The sequence below is a fragment of the Eleutherodactylus coqui genome, chromosome 2 (genome assembly GCF_035609145.1).
Source record: "Eleutherodactylus coqui strain aEleCoq1 chromosome 2, aEleCoq1.hap1, whole genome shotgun sequence".
NCBI classification, from domain to species: Eukaryota; Metazoa; Chordata; class Amphibia; order Anura; family Eleutherodactylidae; genus Eleutherodactylus; species Eleutherodactylus coqui.
Genome location: NC_089838.1, coordinates 217,636,387 through 217,658,312, shown reverse-complemented (window position 1 = coordinate 217,658,312; position 21,926 = coordinate 217,636,387). Strand labels below are relative to the sequence as shown.

General features: G+C 43.3%; 1 protein-coding gene across 1 annotated transcript in view; it reads left to right on the top strand.

The window, feature by feature from the left end:
* MTMR10 (myotubularin related protein 10) overlaps window positions 1–21,926 on the top strand; it is a 66,131-nt gene that overhangs the window by 7,765 nt on the left and 36,440 nt on the right. Inside the window, exons 3-5 of the mRNA XM_066592491.1 lie at window positions 15,650–15,786; window positions 16,478–16,550; window positions 17,190–17,332. Of these exons, the coding sequence (XP_066448588.1) occupies window positions 15,650–15,786; window positions 16,478–16,550; window positions 17,190–17,332 (353 nt within the window). The remainder of the gene's footprint in view (window positions 1–15,649; window positions 15,787–16,477; window positions 16,551–17,189; window positions 17,333–21,926) is intronic.

The window sequence follows — 21,926 nt, the reverse complement described above, 5'->3', positions numbered from 1 at the left end:
GGAGGACAAGTAAACCTTCTAATTGGTGTGTTCACAGTTAGCCCCTGCTTGTACAGTTTATCCCAGGTTTATTACCACTTTGTCTATCTCGGCATACCTGAAGAAGGATCATTGCGCCCCAAAACGCATTTTACTGCTGGTTGTTAAAGATAAATGTTGGGTTATACTCCTTGCCATCAAGTTCCTTTCTGGAAGTTTGCACTATTTTACCAATTTTTGTTGCTTCTTTACCTGTGCTCCCTCATGCCCACTTAGTTGGGTGTATATTGGGTAGGCATTGCTTCTACAGCATTTTTGATACTCTTGTATTCAATCTCTCATGGCCATTCTATAATATTTTAGGCCTTATCTATACAAGAAGGTTGCTCCACCCATCTCTTCTTCTGCACCTCCTTAAAGCCCATTTACAAGCAATGATTCTCGCTCAAAATTAATTCAAATGATGGCCTATGAGTGATCATTGCGTGTAAACACTAGCATAGTGCACTTTTCATCTGAATGATGATTTTTAGGTGAGCTTAAAATCCATTGTTCAGACTGAATGCTGTTATCTCCATGGGAGCTGGAGATTACTTTTTATTCTTCCAGCAGTTCTTGCGAGGACAATGGAGCTGATTGCAGAACTCAGACCACCTGGGAGGCTCCAGGAGGCTCGTTTATATGCAAATGTAGATGATAAAGTGCTAATGGACATTAGTGTCCATTAGCACTTTATGCAAAATGATCGCTAAAACTGTCAATCGTTTGAAAGATTGTCTTTGCGTGTAAATGGGCCTTTAAAATAGGCCACCAATGAGTAACTGTCTGAATCCCCCCCACATCTTAAGGATAGGCCTTCAATGTTGTTTCTTGGTAGACCTCTTTAAATGTTACATAATGGGACAGATTTAGTAATAATGACTTAAAAAATAAGAAGGCCTAAAGCTATAGGAGCCAGACTAATGAAATACCAAATATATTCCTGACAGTTTTTGCCTTGGCAAACCTTATGGTGTATTAGACCTTTCTTTTAAGTCACCCCTTTGGTATTGTATTTTGCACCACAAACTGGCATTTACCATTAATCTGGCACATTTTATGTCTATACACAGCCATACCCTTATTCCTAATATATGAAGCCATGTGGCAAGTGTCAAAAAGTAACCTTTTTGGCAAAACTATAATCCGACTAAAATAAAGTGCTCCAAAAATCTGGCACAGTACAAGTCAGAAGAGTGACCCAAAAAGATTAGTTAATCTGCCCTATTTCCCTTTTTCTTTCCCATTCTGATTGCCATTATGGAGTTGGGAAGGAATTTTCCCCCAAATGGGCTAATGGGCTTCTACCTCCTCTGGATCCATGGGGGGGGGGGGGGGGGGTGTTGAAACAGGCTGAACTAGATGGACATTGTCTTCATTCAGCCTAATACACTATGTTACTATGTAATGGTTGTGTGTTTCTAAAGGACTTATGGGGCAATTATCATGTAAAAATCACTATCAGAAAAATGTTCCCAATCCAGTGTTAATGTGTGCAGCGAGAATTAGTGTTGTGTTTTCTGATCTTTTACAATACCCTAGACATAGTCATTAGTCGGTGTCCTATCTGCTAGCCGTTGACGGAAGAAACGGAAGGAAGACGAGTGATCTCAAAAAATGAATTGAAATTGCAAAAAAGTTTCTCACTGAAAAAGGCCCGAAAATAAAATATAATCTTTATTAATTTAAAGGATAAAAAACCCCTCTAGATTCCGGGGGTAATTGAGACCCGAAACAGACACAAAGAGACAAACACACAAAAAACCTATGGGAATTTAAGCAATTGGCTTAGATACATCAATTCATACCGACCTCATTGGTTTTAGAGGTAGCTAATACTGTGAGGGCGTAAAATGAATTAGTGAAAGCGGTGGCCGTTTCCTGTGAAAGGGGGCCAGAAAGGTGGTCACTAAATAATTAGTTTATGGTTATTATCCACTGGTGGAAACGTGCGCGTTATGTTAGAGGGCCTCGTTCACACCAGGATATATTGCCACTCCACAGTATTAAGTAAGGGGTGCTGATACTCAGCAATCCATTACACAAAAAAATATTATTATATTCATATCCAATTGTGACAACAATGCCCTGTGTCCATATGTCACAATTGCTACAATTGCTATTCCGATAGGGGCAACGGTCCGTCAAGACCCAAAAATGTGATATAATCCCAACCTATGTTGGGTCTGACAGCGATCTAAATGTTTTAATAAAAAGCTGGACTAAAGTGGTGTTGACAATTCCTTATGCCAATTATATCAGAAGGAGTCAACAACGTTTATAGTATAAATAGTACACGACAGACACACACTTGATTCATGTGTGTGTCAAACGCTGTAGTCTAATACCGACTAAAGCCAACAGAAGTCGTCCGTAATCGTCGACGCGTTTCTGCAGCACGGGTAAAATAAATTTACCGCTGCTTCATCAGGACGAAATTGAGACAATTTATTAAATTATACTAGATTTGTTGTTGTTGATCAATCTGTGTAGTGAGCATCAAACTGCACAGATCTGATTTTGTATGCTGATGCCTGACAGCTGATGCTCAATACACTTAAGACGCTGCTGCAAGGACTAGTTTAGTGTAGTATTGATGGACACACGGGCAAGCACATTATAATGCCGTCCGGGTAATAGCCGCTAAACTGGGTTCATATAGCTGAACAAATTCTGGCCTGCGACACTTATATTGAATGAGTGCGTTATTTGATAATTATATAACGAACTTTTTTCAAAGTGTCGGCTGGTTAATTGTATAGGAGTCTGATGATTGACTTCCAGACACAGTAAAGAGCCAAAAAGAGTCAGTTTAGAATTGTGTTAGTAAACACCCAACCACAGCTAAACTACAGCGCGGTCCAAGGTAGTGACCGCTGGCTAAACTACACAACTAGCCCCTATGAGACAGCACTTCAGTTTGACAGACCTGGTAACTGTCTGAAACTGGTCTGTTCATATAGGGCTAGCTCCTCCTAGTGGGAGGGAGATACCCTGTGTTTCCAATTGGGCAAGAGACTCATGGGAGGTCCAGAATGACATGTCCATTATGGGGAGGAGGACGCATGGTTTGTTGCTAAGCAACACCTAGTTGATTCGTAAAAATATATATATATATATATATACACGTCAGGCCGCTTGACGCGTCGCCACATGCCGTGTGCGTTGCTAGGCAGCCGAACGGCTTAGGGGTGAGGCCGCAGCGTGTGGAGTGATGACGCTGCGGCGCTAGCTCCGCCCCCTATGTGCATCGCTACCAACGCTGCTCGTTGCTCAGCTACCGATCGGCCTACCAGCAGAGCTGCAGCGTCTGACGTGATGCCGTTGAGCGCAAGCTCCGCCCCCTCCGTGTGACATGACTGTCACTTAGGGAATTCCTCAATACAGAGGTGTTCCAGTACAACACATTGTTCATTCATTATTGACAGAGGTAAGGTATGAGAAGGCGTGGCTAACAGGTCACAGAAAAAACTGACAGCCACCGTTTGTTAACTACTAAGGACAAACAAAACAATATGCATTATGATGCAGCTCAACACATTATTTGGATCCCCAGCATGAAGTGTTGTGGGACCTACTATATAGATATTATTTGGTATAATAAAGCACTGTAGTGGGATATAGATTGCGTAGAAATTATCGAAGACACTCTGCATACATTGTTTATTTATTGTCGAATTACAGTTAGAAACAACCTTATTGGAAGGCATTAAAACCTTTTTTATTTTTTTTTTTTTTTTTTTTTTTTTTTACCACATGGCTACCTCAAAAAATGTCTGCCCATAAGTGTTATTGTTGAACATATGGTTATAAGAAATTGCTGGACCAGCATGAACGTGCTTTATAGGTAGGTCATGGAATTACGATAAATCAGCCCCTTGGGAAAGATCTATAGATTTAGGGTACCATATGATTGAATAGAAAATTGTCCAATTTACTAAGTCAAATGACGTAACTATCTCCTAGTGTGATGATAGTAGACAGGGACAAGAACGGTTCAGTATATTTTTGAAACAAGAAAGAAGAGGGATTAAAGCACCTGAGTAGTGGGGGTGCATCACAGATAACCCAAGGTCAGAATTCTTAAATAAACGGAACAAATGACAAATTTTCGTTAAGACCCTTGGGTGCCAAACAATCCAATTTGTCAATCCAAAAGGCCTCTTTTTGGAGGAGTCTTCGATTGCAAAAAAGAGTTTATACGATTGCAACATATAAATGCCGGTCTTTCAAATGTTAAACTCACTAGTAACAGTTGATTAGTGCTCATTTTCACAAATGTATCTTTGTGTTTTTAAAGAACCCTTAGCTGGATTTTAAGTAAGTTTCTCTGTGGAATTCGCTGTATAGGGATGTGTGTTCTTGGGTTGTTTTGACTTCCACCTTGAACCACAAGTAGTTTGTCAGAAGTATTTTTGGTGTCCCGTTATGAGATCCAATGACCTGCGGGGAAATGCCTGCCCTGAGTCATAATGCTGTGAGGTTATGGATTGTTCTTGATTTGTAGATGGCTATAGTATTAGTATATAAATGGAATCGAGGGTCATTCCTTTCAGAAATCCCTGAAATGTGCACGGTCTTCTTTTTCTGCCGTGTTCATAGTTGACTTACGGCCAAAAATCTGCCTCTGAGGTTTGAAAATGTTCACTTATAAAATGACTAATGTGGACTGAAGTCTTGGCATTTGGAGCAGGCTTGTGTTGAGAGGTCCAGATGTGTTCCAGAGTTGGGCCTATTTCAATCATAGGGTGTGGATCCGCGGTTACTGCATGGGCTGTGTCTATTTTGCTTTGCTCCCAGTTTAGCATGTAACCAAATATAAATTAAAGTAGGTGTAAATTATCTTTTCCGTCAGTAAACACGGCGGCTTTTAGAAAACAGTCTGCAGAAGGTACTTCCTTGAGGCAGGAATAGATAAACACAGGTTAGTGGAGATTACTAGGCTTCATCCGGAACTCTTCAGTAAATAAACCTAGGCATTAGCTGCTCTGTTTGTTTACTAGGGTCACAATGTAGTAATGTGTATTTCATTGCATAAACAATAGAAGGGCCTGTTCATTCCTCCTTATGGCTTCTGTCCAGGGGTCTCGTTGGGGTTTTCATTTAAAATCCTGCAGGGACCTGAATGAAACCGGTCAGGGTGGGGTCACTTTGTATAGAACAGAACATCTGGCACTCAGGTACCCATTCTATGGCAACAGAGGTTGAGGTCTGCAGCGTTTGTAGATCAACCCACCAAGCTATACATCTTGCACTTCTCTTTTAGCCTCCAGGTTGCATGACCAGCACTCTGAAGACACTTTGGGGATATTTCAGAAGGCTTTACGCCAGAAAACTGTCGTAGAAAATTTGTGAAATTTGGTGCAAGAGTCGCTCGCACAATAATTTTGTGCCTTTTTAGCCTTCTGCGCTGGCTGATCCACTTTCAGGGAGAGTGGGCAGGGCTTGTTGGAAGGGGGAGTGGCTGGCCTACACCAAAAACGTTATGTATAATTTTACACAAGAAACGTATGAATTTTGCATGAAATGTACTACTGGTTGGGACCAGGGGTATATTGCTGTAAGGCACGTTGAGCTGCGGGGATACGCCTAGTACACAAAGAGCCATGGGCCTCTTCAACTGTTATGTGCACTGGGGGGACATTATACTAAACTCTGTGCCTGTGTGACATTGCGAACAGGTTGCGGATTCCGCATCATGGCCTGGCGGCAGCACAGGACTGTGACCTTTTTTTATGAAAAAAAAAAACCAAAAACTTGTACTGCGTATGTCCGACGGCTGCTTGCTGCGACTATCCGCAGTATAGATGAAGAACAGAAAAGACGGGTACGTGTGTCCGGCTCTGCCGTGTGCAGGCGGCCTTAGGGTTCTTCCTCAGGCTTAACATGTCTTTTTGTTAGCCCTTAAAAGGTATCATATCTGCAAGGTGACTCTCTCGCTGAAGGCAGTCTCATCTGGCTGCGGGATGATCAGTTGGTGCTTGACCTTCTAGAGCAGTTTTTCACACTTTTTTTCCCAGAAACTACGTGGCTACAAAGAGGGGATGTAATGCTGATTATTTTCCAACCGTTTCATATGGTTACTTTCTGTCTGCCTGGCTTCTGTTCTTTTTGATATTCCCTGATGTCACTCAGCCTTGAACTGTATAACATCAGCATACTTTCAGAGCCACGTGTGCTGCAAAAGGAATCTGACAGCAGCGCAATCCGTGATCCCTCCTTTTATACGTCAATGGAACTGAAGTTTACTGACCTCAATGCAGCTTCTAATTTCAACTGATGATTATTAGGAAAAAGATAAGTGAATTATTGCATAGTGATCAGCCAAGAAGTTCCCCTCACAGGGGGTGCAATAATGTAATTACACATTCTCAATGCAACTTTTAAGTTGGGTGCCTGTGTTTAACCTGGCAGAAAGATTGCCATGTCCTAAGAATGAGGCACCCTAAGTCCCCCCACCCCCACCCCCACCCATGCCATGAAAGCCTTAACAATTTGCTGGTTGACGGGAGGGGATGCAGCCTGCTTTCTAGCGTTTACTACTGTGCACAATGCAGCTGGGAGCTCCGATGCCAGAAAGTTGTGTATTACATAAAACACATGTTTGCTGTTAGCATCAATGGTAAAGAGCAGTTCTGTGGCTTGTGTAATGAGCATGGGTAAGCTGGAAGTGGAAACCTCATGACATCTGCAGCGCTACATTATTCTGCTGATGGCCAGCATGTCCAATGAGAATTTAATCAGATTTTGATATGGGTGCTTGTCACATACAGCCACTAACCAATGCCCAATGATCAAAGAGTTGGGGCTATGCTGCTTTATCGTAGAGTGTGGTAGAATAAAGGAAAAAATGTGCAAGTACAATTCTTTGATCATTTCCATATGGGCCCTATGGAGAAAAATGTGCCATGCACCATTGGATGCTGTATTCTCCCCTAGAAGCACCCCCTTACAGAATATCCATAGCCCTTTAGTTGGAAAGTTTATGAGCCCCTTGGCAAGGGAACTATGTGAGGCTATTCTATGCCCAGTTAATCAGAAAATTATTGAACATATTTCTATAAACGTCTTGCCTAAATACTAATCATTCTGAGTAATCAAAGTACTAACGACCACATGTCCGTGAGTGAGTTACATGCTCTGCCCCTGATTACATGATAGTGACATCATCACAGGTCCTTCATCGAGTGAGTTACATGCTCCACCTCTGATCACATGATGATGACATCACAGGTCCTTCAATATTTTGACCGACTACAACTATCATCACAGGTCCTTTCAGTGAGTTACATGTGATGTCATTCACTATATTACAAGTGGCGCATTACGCCACCAGAAAGACTGGTACTGTAAATGCTAATAACTAGTACTTGGATATAAAGGACCTTATGACACATTTACAGTTCAGTGGACTACTGCCTAAGTTCTCAACCTGCAGTAGATGCCCCCTGGTGGTGGGTGCAAGGTTTCTAGTGGCTGCTTGAACTGTGTTCATACTGTACTGGGCATCACAGTTTGCTTGTTAAGTGTGTGGTTTTCCATTTGTGAGTTGAAGAGGAGCTTGAGGCTGGAATCACACATGCATTTATTGTGTGTGTGTGTGTGTGTGTGTGTGTGTGTTTTTTAAGTTGACCAAAAATAAATCCAAAAGGAAGATAAGTATGATGGGTAGACTTCTATACTCCTTTTCTGCGTTTGCTTTACAAAACTGCACAAGTGGTTGCACTCTAATGCTCGTATGATATTTTACACAATCTGGACACAAAATGACCACTTTTACTACCGTAGTAACACGTTGGACCTCTTGTGGCCTTCAAGACCACAGCAGTTCGTCGTGGCCTCTATCCGGTATCAGAGGACCCAGCCTGTGCCCCACACCAGTCATCCATCTACATCATCTGTTGACACCTGACAGAAAGGGTTCATTGATTCGTGCTGCTTGTGCCAGATTCTGACCATGCCATCAGTGTGGTGCACGTAGGTCAATGGATTCACTTGAGTAGGCAATGTTTTTCCACTGCTCAGTGATGCAATTTTTGTGCCGTCTTGCCCACTGAAGTCTGTCTTTTCTGATTCTCTTAGCACCGGTACTCGAACTGGTCATCTGCTGTTATAGCCAGAGCATACTAAGGAACAAGGACTTATGCTTTTGGACACGTTAGTTGGAGCACCTGTGTGCAATTTGTTCGATTGTGTGTCGCCTATTTCTCAGAATTGTTCTGGACATCCTCTATTGACCCCTTTTCATTGAGTTGTCTACAGCCACAAGATCTCCTTGTATGTAAGGTTATTTTATCACACCCCTCTGTATAGTCTCAACACTGTTGCACGAAAAAAACCCATAAGGTTGCCAGTTTTTGAAGTATTAGCCCCATAAAATCTAAAACTGATGACCATGCCTCATCCAAAATCACTCAAATCATTTGATATTTAATTTTTTCCCATTCTAATGTGGGATCACACAGAAATTGAGCCACAGAAATCTTCATTGCTTGATGATATGCTGCTAATACAGAAAGTTAAAGGGGTTGTCCCGCGCCGAAACAGGTTTTTTTTTTTTTCAATAGCCCCCCCGTTCGGCGCGAGACAAACCCGATGCAGGGATAAAAAACAAAAACCGGATAGTACTTACCCGAATCCCCACGCTCCGGTGACTTCTTACTTACCTTGTGAAGATGGCCGCCGGGATCTTCACCCTCGGTGGACCGCAGGTCTTCTGTGCGTTCCATTGCCGATTCCAGCCTCCTGATTGGCTGGAATCGGCACACGTGACGGGGCGGAGCTACGAGGAGCAGCTCTCCAGCACGAGCGCCCCATTCAACACAGAGAAGACCGGACTGCGCAAGCGCGTCTAATCGGGAGATTAGACGCTGAAAATTAGACGGCACCATGGAGACGAGGACGCCAGCAACGGAGCACAATGTACATTACAAAGTGCATTAATATGGCCATACAGAAGTGTATAACCCCACTTTGTTTCGCGGGACAACCCCTTTAAATTCAGGTTCCATGTAAATGTTAGTAACTTGACCACCACGCCTCTTCCTTCTGCTTTCTGTGGATCTTCACTGTTGCCTAGGAGCTTGGTAAAGTTTGGAGGATCTCTCTAATTCCATGTCTGTTATGTCATGGGGTCTGTGTTGCAAGAGTTGAGTCATTGTCCTTTCAAGCCTCCCTTATTTTGCTGCTCTCTTGACTTTGTTGGGCCATCTATAGTCATTGGCATACAGATTTTTTTGCTAATGATTAAAGGGGTTGTCCGGCCATAAACATTAGGTCTCATTACTTCTGTTTGCCCATTTCCATGCACTTTGTAATATACATTGTGCATGGAAAATGAAGCAAACAGAAGTTTTGGACTTACCTGAAGGGATGCCCCCCCCTGTGTTGCTTCTCCGTCGTCCCTGGTTACCACAAGAATCTTCTCTTCTTGTCGGGCCAGCTCTTGTCGGCGCGGGAACGAGCCCCTTCTCATCCGCGCATGCGCAGTTCTTCTCTCTGCAGCCGGGACCGATATACGATCTTCTTGTGTGCAGGGGGGGAGGATGGAAGAGCCTCAGAGCAGGAACTGAGCTCCCGCCCCTTCTCTGCCTCCTCTCCGCCCCTCTGCACTATTTTCAATGAGGAGAGGCGGGACGGGGGCGGGGCTAAGGTCCGAGAATTAGCCCCGCCCCCGTCTCGGCTCTCCCCATTGCAAATACTGCAGAGGGGCGGAGAGGAGGCAGAGAGGGGGCGGGAGCTCAGTTCCTGCTCTGAGGCTCTTCCATCCTCCCCCCCCCCCCCCTGCACACAAGAAGATCGTATATCGGTCCCGGCTGCAGAGAGAAGAACTGCGCATGCGCGGATGAGAAGGGGCTCGTTCCCGCGCCGACAAGAGCTGGCCCGACAAGAAGAGAAGATTCTTGTGGTAACCAGGGACGACGGAGGAGCAACACAGGGGGGGGCATCCCTTCAGGTAAGTCCAAAACTTCTGTTTGCTTCATTTTCCATGCACAATGTATATTACAAAGTGCATGGAAATGGGCAAACAGAAGTAATGAGACCTAATGTTTATGGCCGGACAACCCCTTTAAATACTAAAAGTTGACTTTGTTTTGTTGCTCCCATTCTTGTTTCCATACGCGGTGTACACAGGAAGATGTAACTTTCTGATCCAGTCCCTTCATCATTGAATTAATCACTTATTTTGTTCTGGGATCCTGTGCTCCTCGCCAAGGTCAGACAATGAATTGTGTGTCTCTGGACCTTTCACAAAGTGGAATGTTGCTGGCGCAGTCTTGTAAGGATGACTAAGAATTCATGCATGTGTCAGCCGTTCTGCCTGCCAAGCTACAAGGAATTTCAAGTCAGATCCTTTAACAAGACGGAGGTTTATTCTGTTATATTGTATCGTGGCTCATATTAGTGTTTTCTACTTCTAGCAGATTGTATATGGGAAGATTCCCATATTGGTAGCATAGATGAAGCGGTTTTTTACAAATGCCCAAATTAGTCCTTTTATTCCTCTAATTTTATTTTTGAGGAGTTCTCATGTTGATGTCTTGCACATTCTTTACATTAAGCAGCCGCATATAATATAGAGAATCATTCATTTAGTGTACACTGGTACTTAAGCATAGCAAAACCGCCTGCCACGGCACTATGTGTTTGTGCATTGACGAGGTTGGAAAAGGTACATTTGTGTGTCTGTGGATAATACTGTACTTCTGCACACTGATGGCCAGTACACACATGTGTGGGCGCAACACACCCTTTCCGTGGATTAAAAGGCTATCGGCCTAATGAGGTCTAGATGTGTTTGTTTTTTTTTCATGGATTTGCACACCTCCCATAGACTTCTATGGGATCTTTTGTTGCGCCAAACGCAGGAAAATGGAGCAGGACCTACTTTTTTTTATGAGTAAGGCTGCATGACAGCTGAAACGCATTAGCATTTTCCCCCTGTGCACGTGGAAATTTTGAATGTATTTTCAATAAAGGAGAGATTTTTCTAAGAATTCTGGTTCTCCTACTTTTTTCCGCACATGCAAAACCCGCTCATGAGAACGAACCTATTGAAATCAATAGGTTCTATTCACTGTGATTAGCAAACCATTTGAATCAATGGGTTCTATTCTGTATTTAGCACAGGTATATTTTACGCTCGCAAATATGCTCGCGTGAAGAGGCTTAACTCGCCTCTTACTTGCTAAAGTTGCAGTAACAGTGGATGATGGAGGAGTCTTAAGGTCCATTTACACGCAAAGATAATCTTTATGCAAAAAGATTACAAAATCTTTCAATCCTTTGAAAGTGTTAATGGCCATTAACACTTTATCATCTTCATTTGCATGTAAAAGGGCCTCCAAGAGTTGTTTGCAGAGCCCTGCCTGTGCCTTTATGTGATCATGCCCTTTTTAAAGATGCAATGAGCGTGAACAGCGAGTAACATTAGTCTTAGTCTGGGTTGCTGCACATGTTTACATTAGATAGTGATTGGGATTATTCAGACACTTTAAAAGGCCCTTTTGCGTAGGAACAATATCACATTTCTTTCAAAACTGGAAGTACTAATGGCCATAGTTATTTGTTCTGTCCATGACACCCTGATTACCTTCAGCCCTGACTCTGCATGTCTCATTGCCTTTCCAATGTAGAAGTTGTAAATTGTCAGCTGTCCGCCAAATAAGCGCTGCTTTCTTGCAGAGTACATGAAGGGATCTGTTGCTGTTACAAGTCACATGTGATGACGGCACGCAGTGTCTGGGACACATTGTAACCATTTTATGGAAGCAGAACAATGTGTGCCTGTGATGGCCAGTGTTTGGGAAGATTCCGTATAATGCACAAACTATGCAGCAAAGTTAACGGTTTGGGCGCTGAACCAGGGAGTGTAAACTTATGTAATTCTAGTGGTCTGATGGTCTACAACACAATAGAGCTGACATATGGATGTGTCTGTGCGAGGAAATGTTTAGAATCACAATGCAAACAAATACACTGATGATTTCTATTGTTTGCAAGATGGAAGCGCTCTATACAATAATGGCTTGTCCCACTTTTACATCAACCCATTGAGGTATAGGAAGAACATTCATCAAAATATCATGAGTAACAAATAGTATTGTACTAATGGGTATATAGTATATTGTGTAAAACCTTTACATATAGGCTATATTACTAAATACTGTAGTCATAATATGAGCTTTTCATATAAACTTAAGCAGTGCTAACACTAGTAGAGATAGGACTAATGTAGAGGACTAGTCTAGAGAAAGGCTAAGGGCTCATGCGCACGGCCCTGACGGACTCCACCAGCGTAGTATCGCAGCGGATTCCGCCACGGCGCCCCCCTGAGAACCCCCATACTTTTTACTCTGGATCCTCCGTATGCGTCCGGTATGGAGGGCCGTCGTGCATGTGCAGTACAGCGCATGACGCACAGCCAGTGTCAGATGACGTAGCCGGTGGTGGGCGAGCCATGTATTCACGCGATACTTCCCCTGTCCTATAGCGGAAGTACAGCGTGACAGCCAGCTTTCGTTGACTACAATGGAAGCCGGCCACGCGTATTCCCCTGGCATTTAGAACATGCCATGGTTTATTTCACGGTGTGCAATTCCGCAGCACGAACATTGAACGATTAGGTTCAATAGAACCTAAAAGCTCCAGGGCAACGCAGCGGATTTCTGCCGCGTGCAACACGGCAGAAATGCAGCCATGGGCATTAGCCCTAACACAAATATGTGCCTATCAGTAGGAGGCAGGGAGGCCACAACTCAGAAGTGTTCCTCACAAGATCCTTCCGAAAGTGCAGTGAATTCTGCCCATTGTGCGGCCTTACTGATATTTATACAGGGTCTATGTACTGCCTAACCCTTTCCCCTGTAGTCCATGCCCCATAGTCATCAACAGGGAGCAGACCCTTAGGGCTTACTCATAGAGGCATGTTTTGGCTGCATAATACGCAGACCTGCATTTTTCTAATTACCCATGTGGAAAAACGCAGAGTGCCCTATTTTGGTGCATAAAATAAGCAGTGAATGCACATTACATGAGTATTTGCTAGAGTCCCATGTGGCGCAAAGTGCTAAGGCAGCAGAAATGCCGTCCTAAGCTCTTACTCACGACCTGAAGGTTGAGAATTCAATCCTCACATGGTTCAAGTAGCCGGCTCAAGGTTGACTCATCCTTACTCGGCCTTCCATCCTTCCAAGGTCGGTAAAATGAGTACCCAGCTTGCTGGGGGATAATAAAGAAAATTACCTGAATGCACTACGGAATAAGGTGGCGCTACACAAATAAGACTTTATTTATGTACTGAGTATTATGCAGCCAAAATACGCTCATGTGAGTAAACCTTTAACCCTTTCCAATCCATTGTCTGACCTCTGAAGACATTATGAATTAAGGCTGTACAGCTCCAATGTTGGAAGACGTCCGTCGGGGTTCTCCTACTGTATATTGCCAGCCTCTCTGCTGTCGGAGCCTATTCAACGTGTCACCTCATGCAGTACTGGCTTTAGCCAGCATATAGCGCCGTTGTATAACAGCAGAAAAAGAGTAAGCCCCCTAGGAAAACCAGGATACAAATTGGATTGGAAAGGATTGAAGCAACTCTTAGGTACTGGACAAACAAAAATGGCTGTAGTGTTTTTTTCAACTACCTTATGTGCACTCTGGCTCCTTAGGGTGCCTTTACATGGGTCGAGAAAATCACGGGAGATTTGTGCGTTGCGAGAGACACAAATATGAACCCCATTCTTTTGAATGGGGTCATACACATGAGTAATGTTTTCCTGCATGGCACCGTGATGTGATTCAGGAAACAAATCGCAGCATGTCCTATTTTTGGGCATGCCCTTGCATCGCAGCACCTATTGTACTCAATGAGGCGGCGGCAGCATCGCACCACGTGCTAGGTGCATGCAATGCGAGGTCTCCATTGAAAACAATATGAGGAACTCCGTGATCCACTGCTGCGGCTGACTGCTGCGGCAGAGGATCACTATATTCCTGAAATGAAGTGAGGCTGTTTTGACAGAGGGAATTCATATAGTGGGTAGTGCAATATGGGGCCGAGATTCGCAGCCCCATATCGTGCTTGCCCGTATGAAGTAAGACTTACGCAGTAAATTACGACTGAGCCCAGCCAAGGAGATGTATTACTGATGTAGAAATTATATTGTGGTGGGAGGGCTTGTGTTCTGCATATGGTACAGAGTCCTGTACTGTAGTTCGAAAGGAGCCTGTACAACGCCATACTATACCCAATGGAGCATGCTACAGTTGTCATACAGTATAAGAAGATGGGGAAATGTCTGAATAGATATCTTCAAATAAAAAAACAGAATCCCCTTTTAGCAGTAGATGCTGAATATAAATGTTTCTGCAAGTTCATCATATGTCCAAAAACGCATTTTTCTGAGATCTTTATCCTCTTTATATGCTATGGACTACTATAAACAGTAGTTTTCCCCCAAATTTGCAGGGTAATAGGTGAGAAGGTTTAATTTCTTTGCAGCTCAGCATGTATTGTCAAACACTAGCATTGGTAAGGGGCTTCTGTTAAGAGGGGCTCTTATATATTCTATTGACAACTTGGGGGTCAGTTAGCTCATGGGATCATCGTTCCTGGGGTCATAGGGTCACACACAGGAAATTCTGTCTAATATATTGCATTTCTTTTAAACTGCCCTCTGTCTTTATTCTGCACGTCCTTGACATAAAAGGAAACCTGTCTGTCTAGCCTCTGATGATGTCCTTCGCTAATGAGGTGTAGCCCTTCCTATCTGTAATACCAAAAGCCCAACACAACATTCATACCAAAACTTCAGCCTTGTGGCTGTCTAATGATGAGGCATTGCCTGGCCTACCCCAAACTGAGGGCATCTGGGAACGGCTCATCTCTCCCTAAAACCCCATCTACACTGACAGATGATCGCTCAAAAGTCGCTCAAACGATAGTTTGAGTGACAGGGGAGTGGAGAGGGGCGGGGGAGCGCGAGGAGTGAAATCTCCTGCAGCCTCCCCGCCCCCCTGCTGGCCGCTCTGTGAGCCAGCCAGCACTACTAGCTCCCGTGCAGGAGCACGGGAGCGCGGGGATACAGGGACGAGTGTCGGGCAACATTTGCCCAATATTCGTCCCATCTAAATGGAGCTTAAGGTAACTATTGATAAGGGTGCATTCACATAGACTATTTTCACGCACCATATTTGACTCCTTGTGATATGGTCAGATATTGCGCATGAAAATAATTGATTTCAATGATGTAATTCACATGAGCGATTTGATTTTTCTCTCGGACAGGTATTGCACTTGCCCATGTGAAAGCACTCCAACATTTACCCTGTAAGAGACTGACCACAGGAGCAGCATGGCTATAGTGTAATAACTGTTGGATTAAGAATATTGGAGATAGTAGTGTCTCTTTTTTTTTTTTTGGCATATTGTTTTCTACTCTGGGTAAATAAACCCCCTCTATTCCTATAAGGTACCAATTAGTGGACTATCTGAAATGACCATATGCCAGTCTTAAACATATTTTATCGCATGCACAGATGAAATCTTTCATTTTATATGCATTTTTTGTGCCGAGATGCTATGTAGCTATACGCCAGCCTTATGGATGTTACTGTTTTATCTCCTTAGGTGAAATTGTGGTCAATGAAGTGAACTTTGTTAGAAAGTGCATTGCTTCGGACACAAGCCTCTATGACCTGTGGGGAAAGTTGACCTGCACCAACTTTAAGCTTTCATTTATTACAGATACTCCTATGCCCTTCCAGGTATGCACCGTAAACTCTACTCTTTATACTATAAGAATAAGACGTTTTGGAAATGCTTTTAGCTGGGCTGCACAAAAATCTGTTGTCGGCAACATGTGAATTTGTCGCCATCTCTGATTCCTGGGGTTCTCAGGGCATAAACAGAGTACTCTCATCCACTGGACGCTGCCATTTGGGATCAGCTGTTTGGATCTTGTAGTATTCTCAATGTGGCTTTTCCATTGGTAACTCAATACATAACACTACCCTGGTTCCTAACACAGGGTAGCAACTCTAGACGTCCACTTTTCTCTCTAAAGGCCAATTATCTTATGTACAGTAACGTTCCTTGGCAGATGGAAAGTCGTTTCTTGGTTTCTGATCTATGATTTGTCTGTCTGTAGAAGTTTAGTTATTTTTCTGTCATCTGTTCTTGATCCCATTTTCTAAGCCCACAATCCCTCTGCCTTTAATGTGAGAAGGATTTTTTTTCTGCAATAATTATGAAACTAAACTCCAAGTACTTCTGCCCTATTGTGTTGTGTTGTGTTGTATTACTGTAACTATTCCATGGGTATCCATTTGAAGACTAGTTACAGAACAAATGCATTGTTCTATGAGTAATACAATGCACATGAGTCTATAGCATTCTTTACCCCCATTTGTCAGCCACCTTACAGCTACAATGACATGACCTCTTCTCGTCTTCCAGAAATTCCACTATAAGAATCACCTCCTTGGGGAGCATGATGTCCCGCTGACGTGTATTGAGCAAATTGTTGTAGGTATGTATACTTATGTGGCTGTTTTATCTGCTCTTCATGATAATGAGGCACGGCACAGATGATTTGGGGAGGAGGGGGATTGGGCTGAATCAAGTGTTCATGGGGAATTGGGACAAAAAAGCTGTAGGCCAAATGGGCAGTCTGCTAGCAGCTACTGAAAGTGCGTGGGCACCTTTAATGTAATAGTTATACAAAGAACGCCCCTCATACAGCTCCTAAAACCAGAGCTTAAAGGGGCTGTATACTGTTCCTGAAATCCAGCTATAAAGGACTTTTTGAGCCACTCTAGCTTTTGGCTGCTCTCAGCTAGTCACCATAACTTGGATTCTTCTCGGTGTTGCTCATTTGATGAGAGCAGAAGACAAGTATGGTTCTCCCCTGCGTTCCTCCTAATTTTTGTTTTCGGCTGGATGCAAGATACATTGTAAAGATCATCAATACTCGCGTTGTAAGAACTGTAGAGTGGGCATTTGCTTAAATGAGATCTGTAGGATGCTCTTAAGGAGTATAAAGGGAAATTGTAGTAGGTAGTCTGTATTACTGTCTAGGCCATTCTGTGTAGGCCATAACTACCATGTGCATTCGGCCTTATTTGATGTGAATTTGTACCTATTTATTCAATTTACTTTTTTTTTCTAGTAAATGACACCAAAAGGAAGCAGAAGATCCTCTCATTCAACAAAAAACTGAAATTCAACCCAACTGAGTTGATCATTTACTGTAAAGACTTCCGTATTCTTCGATTCAGGTTTGATGAATCTGGCCCAGAAAGTGCAAAAAAGGTACTTTGGTTGTAACTGTAGAAGTTTCTGCTTTAGAGTGTTGCTTGGGAGAAAATATTGCAGTATGTTATTTTATATATTTTAGGGTGAACATCCACTGGCGATAAGATATCCTTGCTATGCGAGAGTGAGTGAAAACGCATGATAATGAAATCAATGGTTTCATTCTCATTAGTGATGTTTTCACTGTAACCTCGCATCACAAAAAAGAATCTGCGATATCTCCCTTTGTTTTCAATGGGGGCGGCAGCAACAGCGCTAGCCCCATTGAAAACATAGGGAGTACATTGCGCTTCCCTGACACAGCTGTGACAGCTATGGCAGTGGACTCATTCATCCCCGTAGGGGCCGCAGGAATGAAGGAATGCCCTGTCAAAGCTGTGGCAGAGATCCACAATGCTATCCCATTGCTTTCAATGGCGCCGGCGCTGCTGCAGCCCCATTGAAAGAAATGGAATGAAGGCTACCACTGCGGCAATGATTTTCGGGGAATGGCTTGAAATATAAGCACTTTCCTGAAAATCACGGCTAGCTGTAAAAAAAAAAACTCCTTTAGAAAAGCCGATCCAGCTCCTCTCTCCGGCCACAGCAGTCGTCTTCTGTGTTCAGTAGGCCGGGGATTGAAAAATCCTTGCCTCCAGAAAGAGCTGCCTCTGATTGATTGAGCACTGTGGCCAATCAGAGGCAGCGCCCAGCCGTCATTGAATGACAGCTGAGTGCTGCCTCTGATTGGTGCAGCATTCAGCCAGTCAGAGGCAGCGCTTTCTGGAGGTGGGGATGAAGGAATCCCCTTCTATAGCTATGTCAGGGGAGTGCAATGTACTCCGTGTTTTCAATGGTGCTAGTGCTGCTGCCGCTAACTCCATTGAAAACAATGGGCGATATCGCCCATTCTTCTTTGCGATGCGAGGTTAGAGTGAAAACATCACTAATAAGAATGAAACCATTAAAAATGATTGGTTTCATTATCATGCGTTTTCACTCACTCTTGCATCTCAAGGATATCGTATCACTAGTGGGTGTGAGCCCTTTATCACTTCATTGAGCTCTCCTTAATCTGCATGCCATATTTTAGGGGTTGTTCAGGATTAGAAAAAAAAGGGGTTCCAGAAACCGTGGCGCACTAGTTGAAGAGATGTGGTATCTCTTTGATGCGAAGGCAGCTGAACTCGAAAATGGGGCATGGCTCATGTACGGATGGTTTTAGCATGAATGAGTTTTTGTCATCTTTGTTCAGTTTGATTTTACGGCAGTTTTCTGTATTATCTAACATACTTTGTGCTTCTGATCTTTATTTCTTTTTTTTTTTTTTTATGCATGATTTCGTTTGATCTTCAAGACAAGTATTTTCCAATATGATGAAGGGCAGTTTGTCGTTAATTAGCGCCAACTAAACATTTAATTCCATTTTTTTGAACTTGTATGCTTTTGTATTGTTTTCAAGTATTGTTGAAACATAAGCTCTGCATTCAGTAATTAAGTACATTTTCATCTTGGGGTATCTGTGCTCATTGTGGTCATTCTATAGTAACCTTTTGGCAAATTGCCCCTAATTGTCATCCTTCACTTGTACTTCCCTCAAAACCATGGCAGGAACAGGAGAAGAATGGTAATTGGCAACAATCCACATGCCGTTACCTCCTCTTGGACACAACATGACTTTGCGACATGATGCATAATCAACAAGGCTTGACAAATTCTAGATTATTAAATGCTGTAGATTATCAAAAGGACACTAGAGATTGACTTTAATACAAGTGCTATGGATGTTTAGATAACTTCATCTCGGGTTCATTTTTGAAGAAGGAAAATAGAACTGCCGTAAATGTTTTTATTTCTTTTCCTCAGTGATGTCAATGGGTTTTCAAAAACAGGAATCGTGTCCGTTTGTTTCCGTTCTGTTATGCTTGTGTTTTTTTACCTATATAAATATGGCGGTCTGTAGCGCTTATTGTGCCCTCTTGTTTTCGATTTTATGTGGAATAGTTAAGTTCTTTCCAGGTGGTACTTGGTTCCTTTCCATCTGCATGCACTTTTTCCTGCTACTTGACCCTCTTTGCCTCACCATATCACCAGCAGAGTGCTCCTTTTGTCAACATTTTTTGGTCATACTGGGCCCAAACTTCATTTTGGGATAGGGTACAACAGGTTATTCAATAGGTTACTGGAACCTCAATTGGACTGGCATTGGTGATGCTTGTTTTCCATCACTGTGAGAGGCCTCTGTGTACAAGAGATTGCTCTTGCGTCATTTGGAAGAAAGTCCAGCCCCCTCCTTGATGCCTCTCCAGTTCTCAAATAAATGACGTCATGCGTTATGGAGAACTTCACGTCTTTGATGTCTGACTTTTATCACCAATTTTATAAAATCTGGTGCTATTGGTTGGAATTCCAAAATTCACCAGACCATGTGGACTTATTGCGAGACATGGCTTGAACGCTCTTCTCTTGGGGCACATACCCTGTTGGACCTCATCTTACTCTGACTTGTTCAGTGGTCTGATGTCCACCCCCCCCCCCCTCTTCTTTTTTTCTTTCTCCTTACTTCCCCTCTTTCATCTTTCCTGGCTTTCTTTCCCTTTCATCACCTTTTTTTTTTTTTTATAACACTTGTATTGCATTCCCTTTGGTGGTGCCGAGGTGTGGGCCTCCATTGGTCCAACAGTATTATGTTTTAGCATACACAGTTTTGTTCACGCGTTTTCCTCTAAGGCCTCATGTCCACGGGCAAAAGAAGAATTAAAATCCGCAGCGGATTTTAACTCTTCTCCTGCCCACGGATCCGTATCCCATAGGGATGCATTGACCACCCGCGGGTAGATAAATACCCGCGGATGGTGAATAAAAGTGATTTAAAAAAAAATGGAGCATGAAAAAATCTGGACCATGCTCCATTTTCGTGCAGGTCTCCCACGGGCTTCTATTGAAGCCTATGGAAGCCGTCCGGATCCGCGGGAGACCAAAATAGGAATTTACTCACCCGCTCCGGTTCTTCCCTTGACGCGGCTCCATCTCCTGTCCGTTGCGGCCGGATCTTTTTTTCTGCGGGCCGGCGCATGTGCGGGGCACGTCACCGACGTCATCCTGCGCATCCGTTGGGCCGAAGTAAGAAGATCCGGCCGCGACGCAGAGAAGATGACGCCGCGACGAAGGAAGGATCCGAAGCGTGCTAGAGGCAAGTTTATTCTTATTTTCAGCGCTCATGTCCGCGGGGCTGGAGGGACCCGCTACGGATTCTCCATGGAGAATCCGTAGCGGGCCTGATTTTCTCCGTGGACATGAGGCCTAATCTCTGTCCATATTGTATTTTGAGGGGTTTTTTTTTCCTATCTGGATTTTTGGAAGGGACTCTGCCCTTCCCCCTCTTTCTGATGTACCGTCTCAGTAAATAAAGAATTTAAAAGAAAAAAAGCAAAAAACATAATGAAGTAAAGTCAAACTAACAGCATTACTTTTTTTTTTTACTTATTGAAATCAATGGGGGAGAAAAAAACCTGGAAACATTTAAAATTTTTGTTTTTCTGCTCCAACAAGTGAACAGAAATACAGAATTGTGACTGAATGCCCCAACGCTGGTGTGAAAGCGGCCGTAGTCAGGTGTGCCCTAATTAAAACTATGTGAAGTGGTTGTCTATTACAGCCAGCCCCATTAATAGCAGCAAACAATCTCTTATTACAGGAGTGTAGGAGGTTATGGAGCTCTTGTGCATTAGAGGGTTTCTGAATGCTCTCCGTTCATGGTACCCTGTAGACTGTATGTGTGAACACCTGTGCCGATGCTTAAATTAGTGTGAAAAGCCATGTATCTGCCAATTTCCTTTCTGGACTTCACTTGCATTCCTAGCTTCATATAAGACCCATTCACTGATTAGTAAAATCTGCATTTGTCTCCTGGAAATCACGTAGGACAAGATTTCCTCTGGCAGCTGAGTGCTGCTCCCCTGCTCCGTCCAACCTGCCAAACTGGTGCTTCGGAGTTCAGGAGGGGGTGAACAGAATTACTTTTCTGCGCTTTCTGAAAACATCCCATATGGCTTGAGTGGTCTGAATCACGATGAATGAGTTGGCCAGGATTCCCAGAACTGAACTGGATGGAACTTCTGCTTATTTTTGCCAGTAAACTTATCTCTAGCGACTCCTGGCCATAAAGTGCAGGATATGAGTCTACATACAGTATCGTGTAGTAATAGTAGACAATTATGTTATGAACTATTCTCTAGTAATAGTAATGGCATTCCTCTCTTTATAGTCAGGAACAACTCTGACATATATAGACTACAGAAGGAAAGACACAATTGGTTTTCTCTGAGGATCACACTGTGTTTTTGGAAGGCTTTTGAAATATACATTGGGAAATGCCTTAGGGCTTCTGCTCACAGGTGGATATTTGCTACATAATCCACAGTCGGCGTCCACATCGCGAATCCGCAGCAGATACTATCCATTATTACTATGGAGACTCGCTGCTTCCTCCACACTGTTTTCCAATCAACTGATTTCCGCTTGTGGATGAAAAATCACAGCATTCTCCATTTTTGTGCAGATTCCGCATGGACTGTTTAAATGGAAGTCAGTGATGGTCATCCGATCCGTG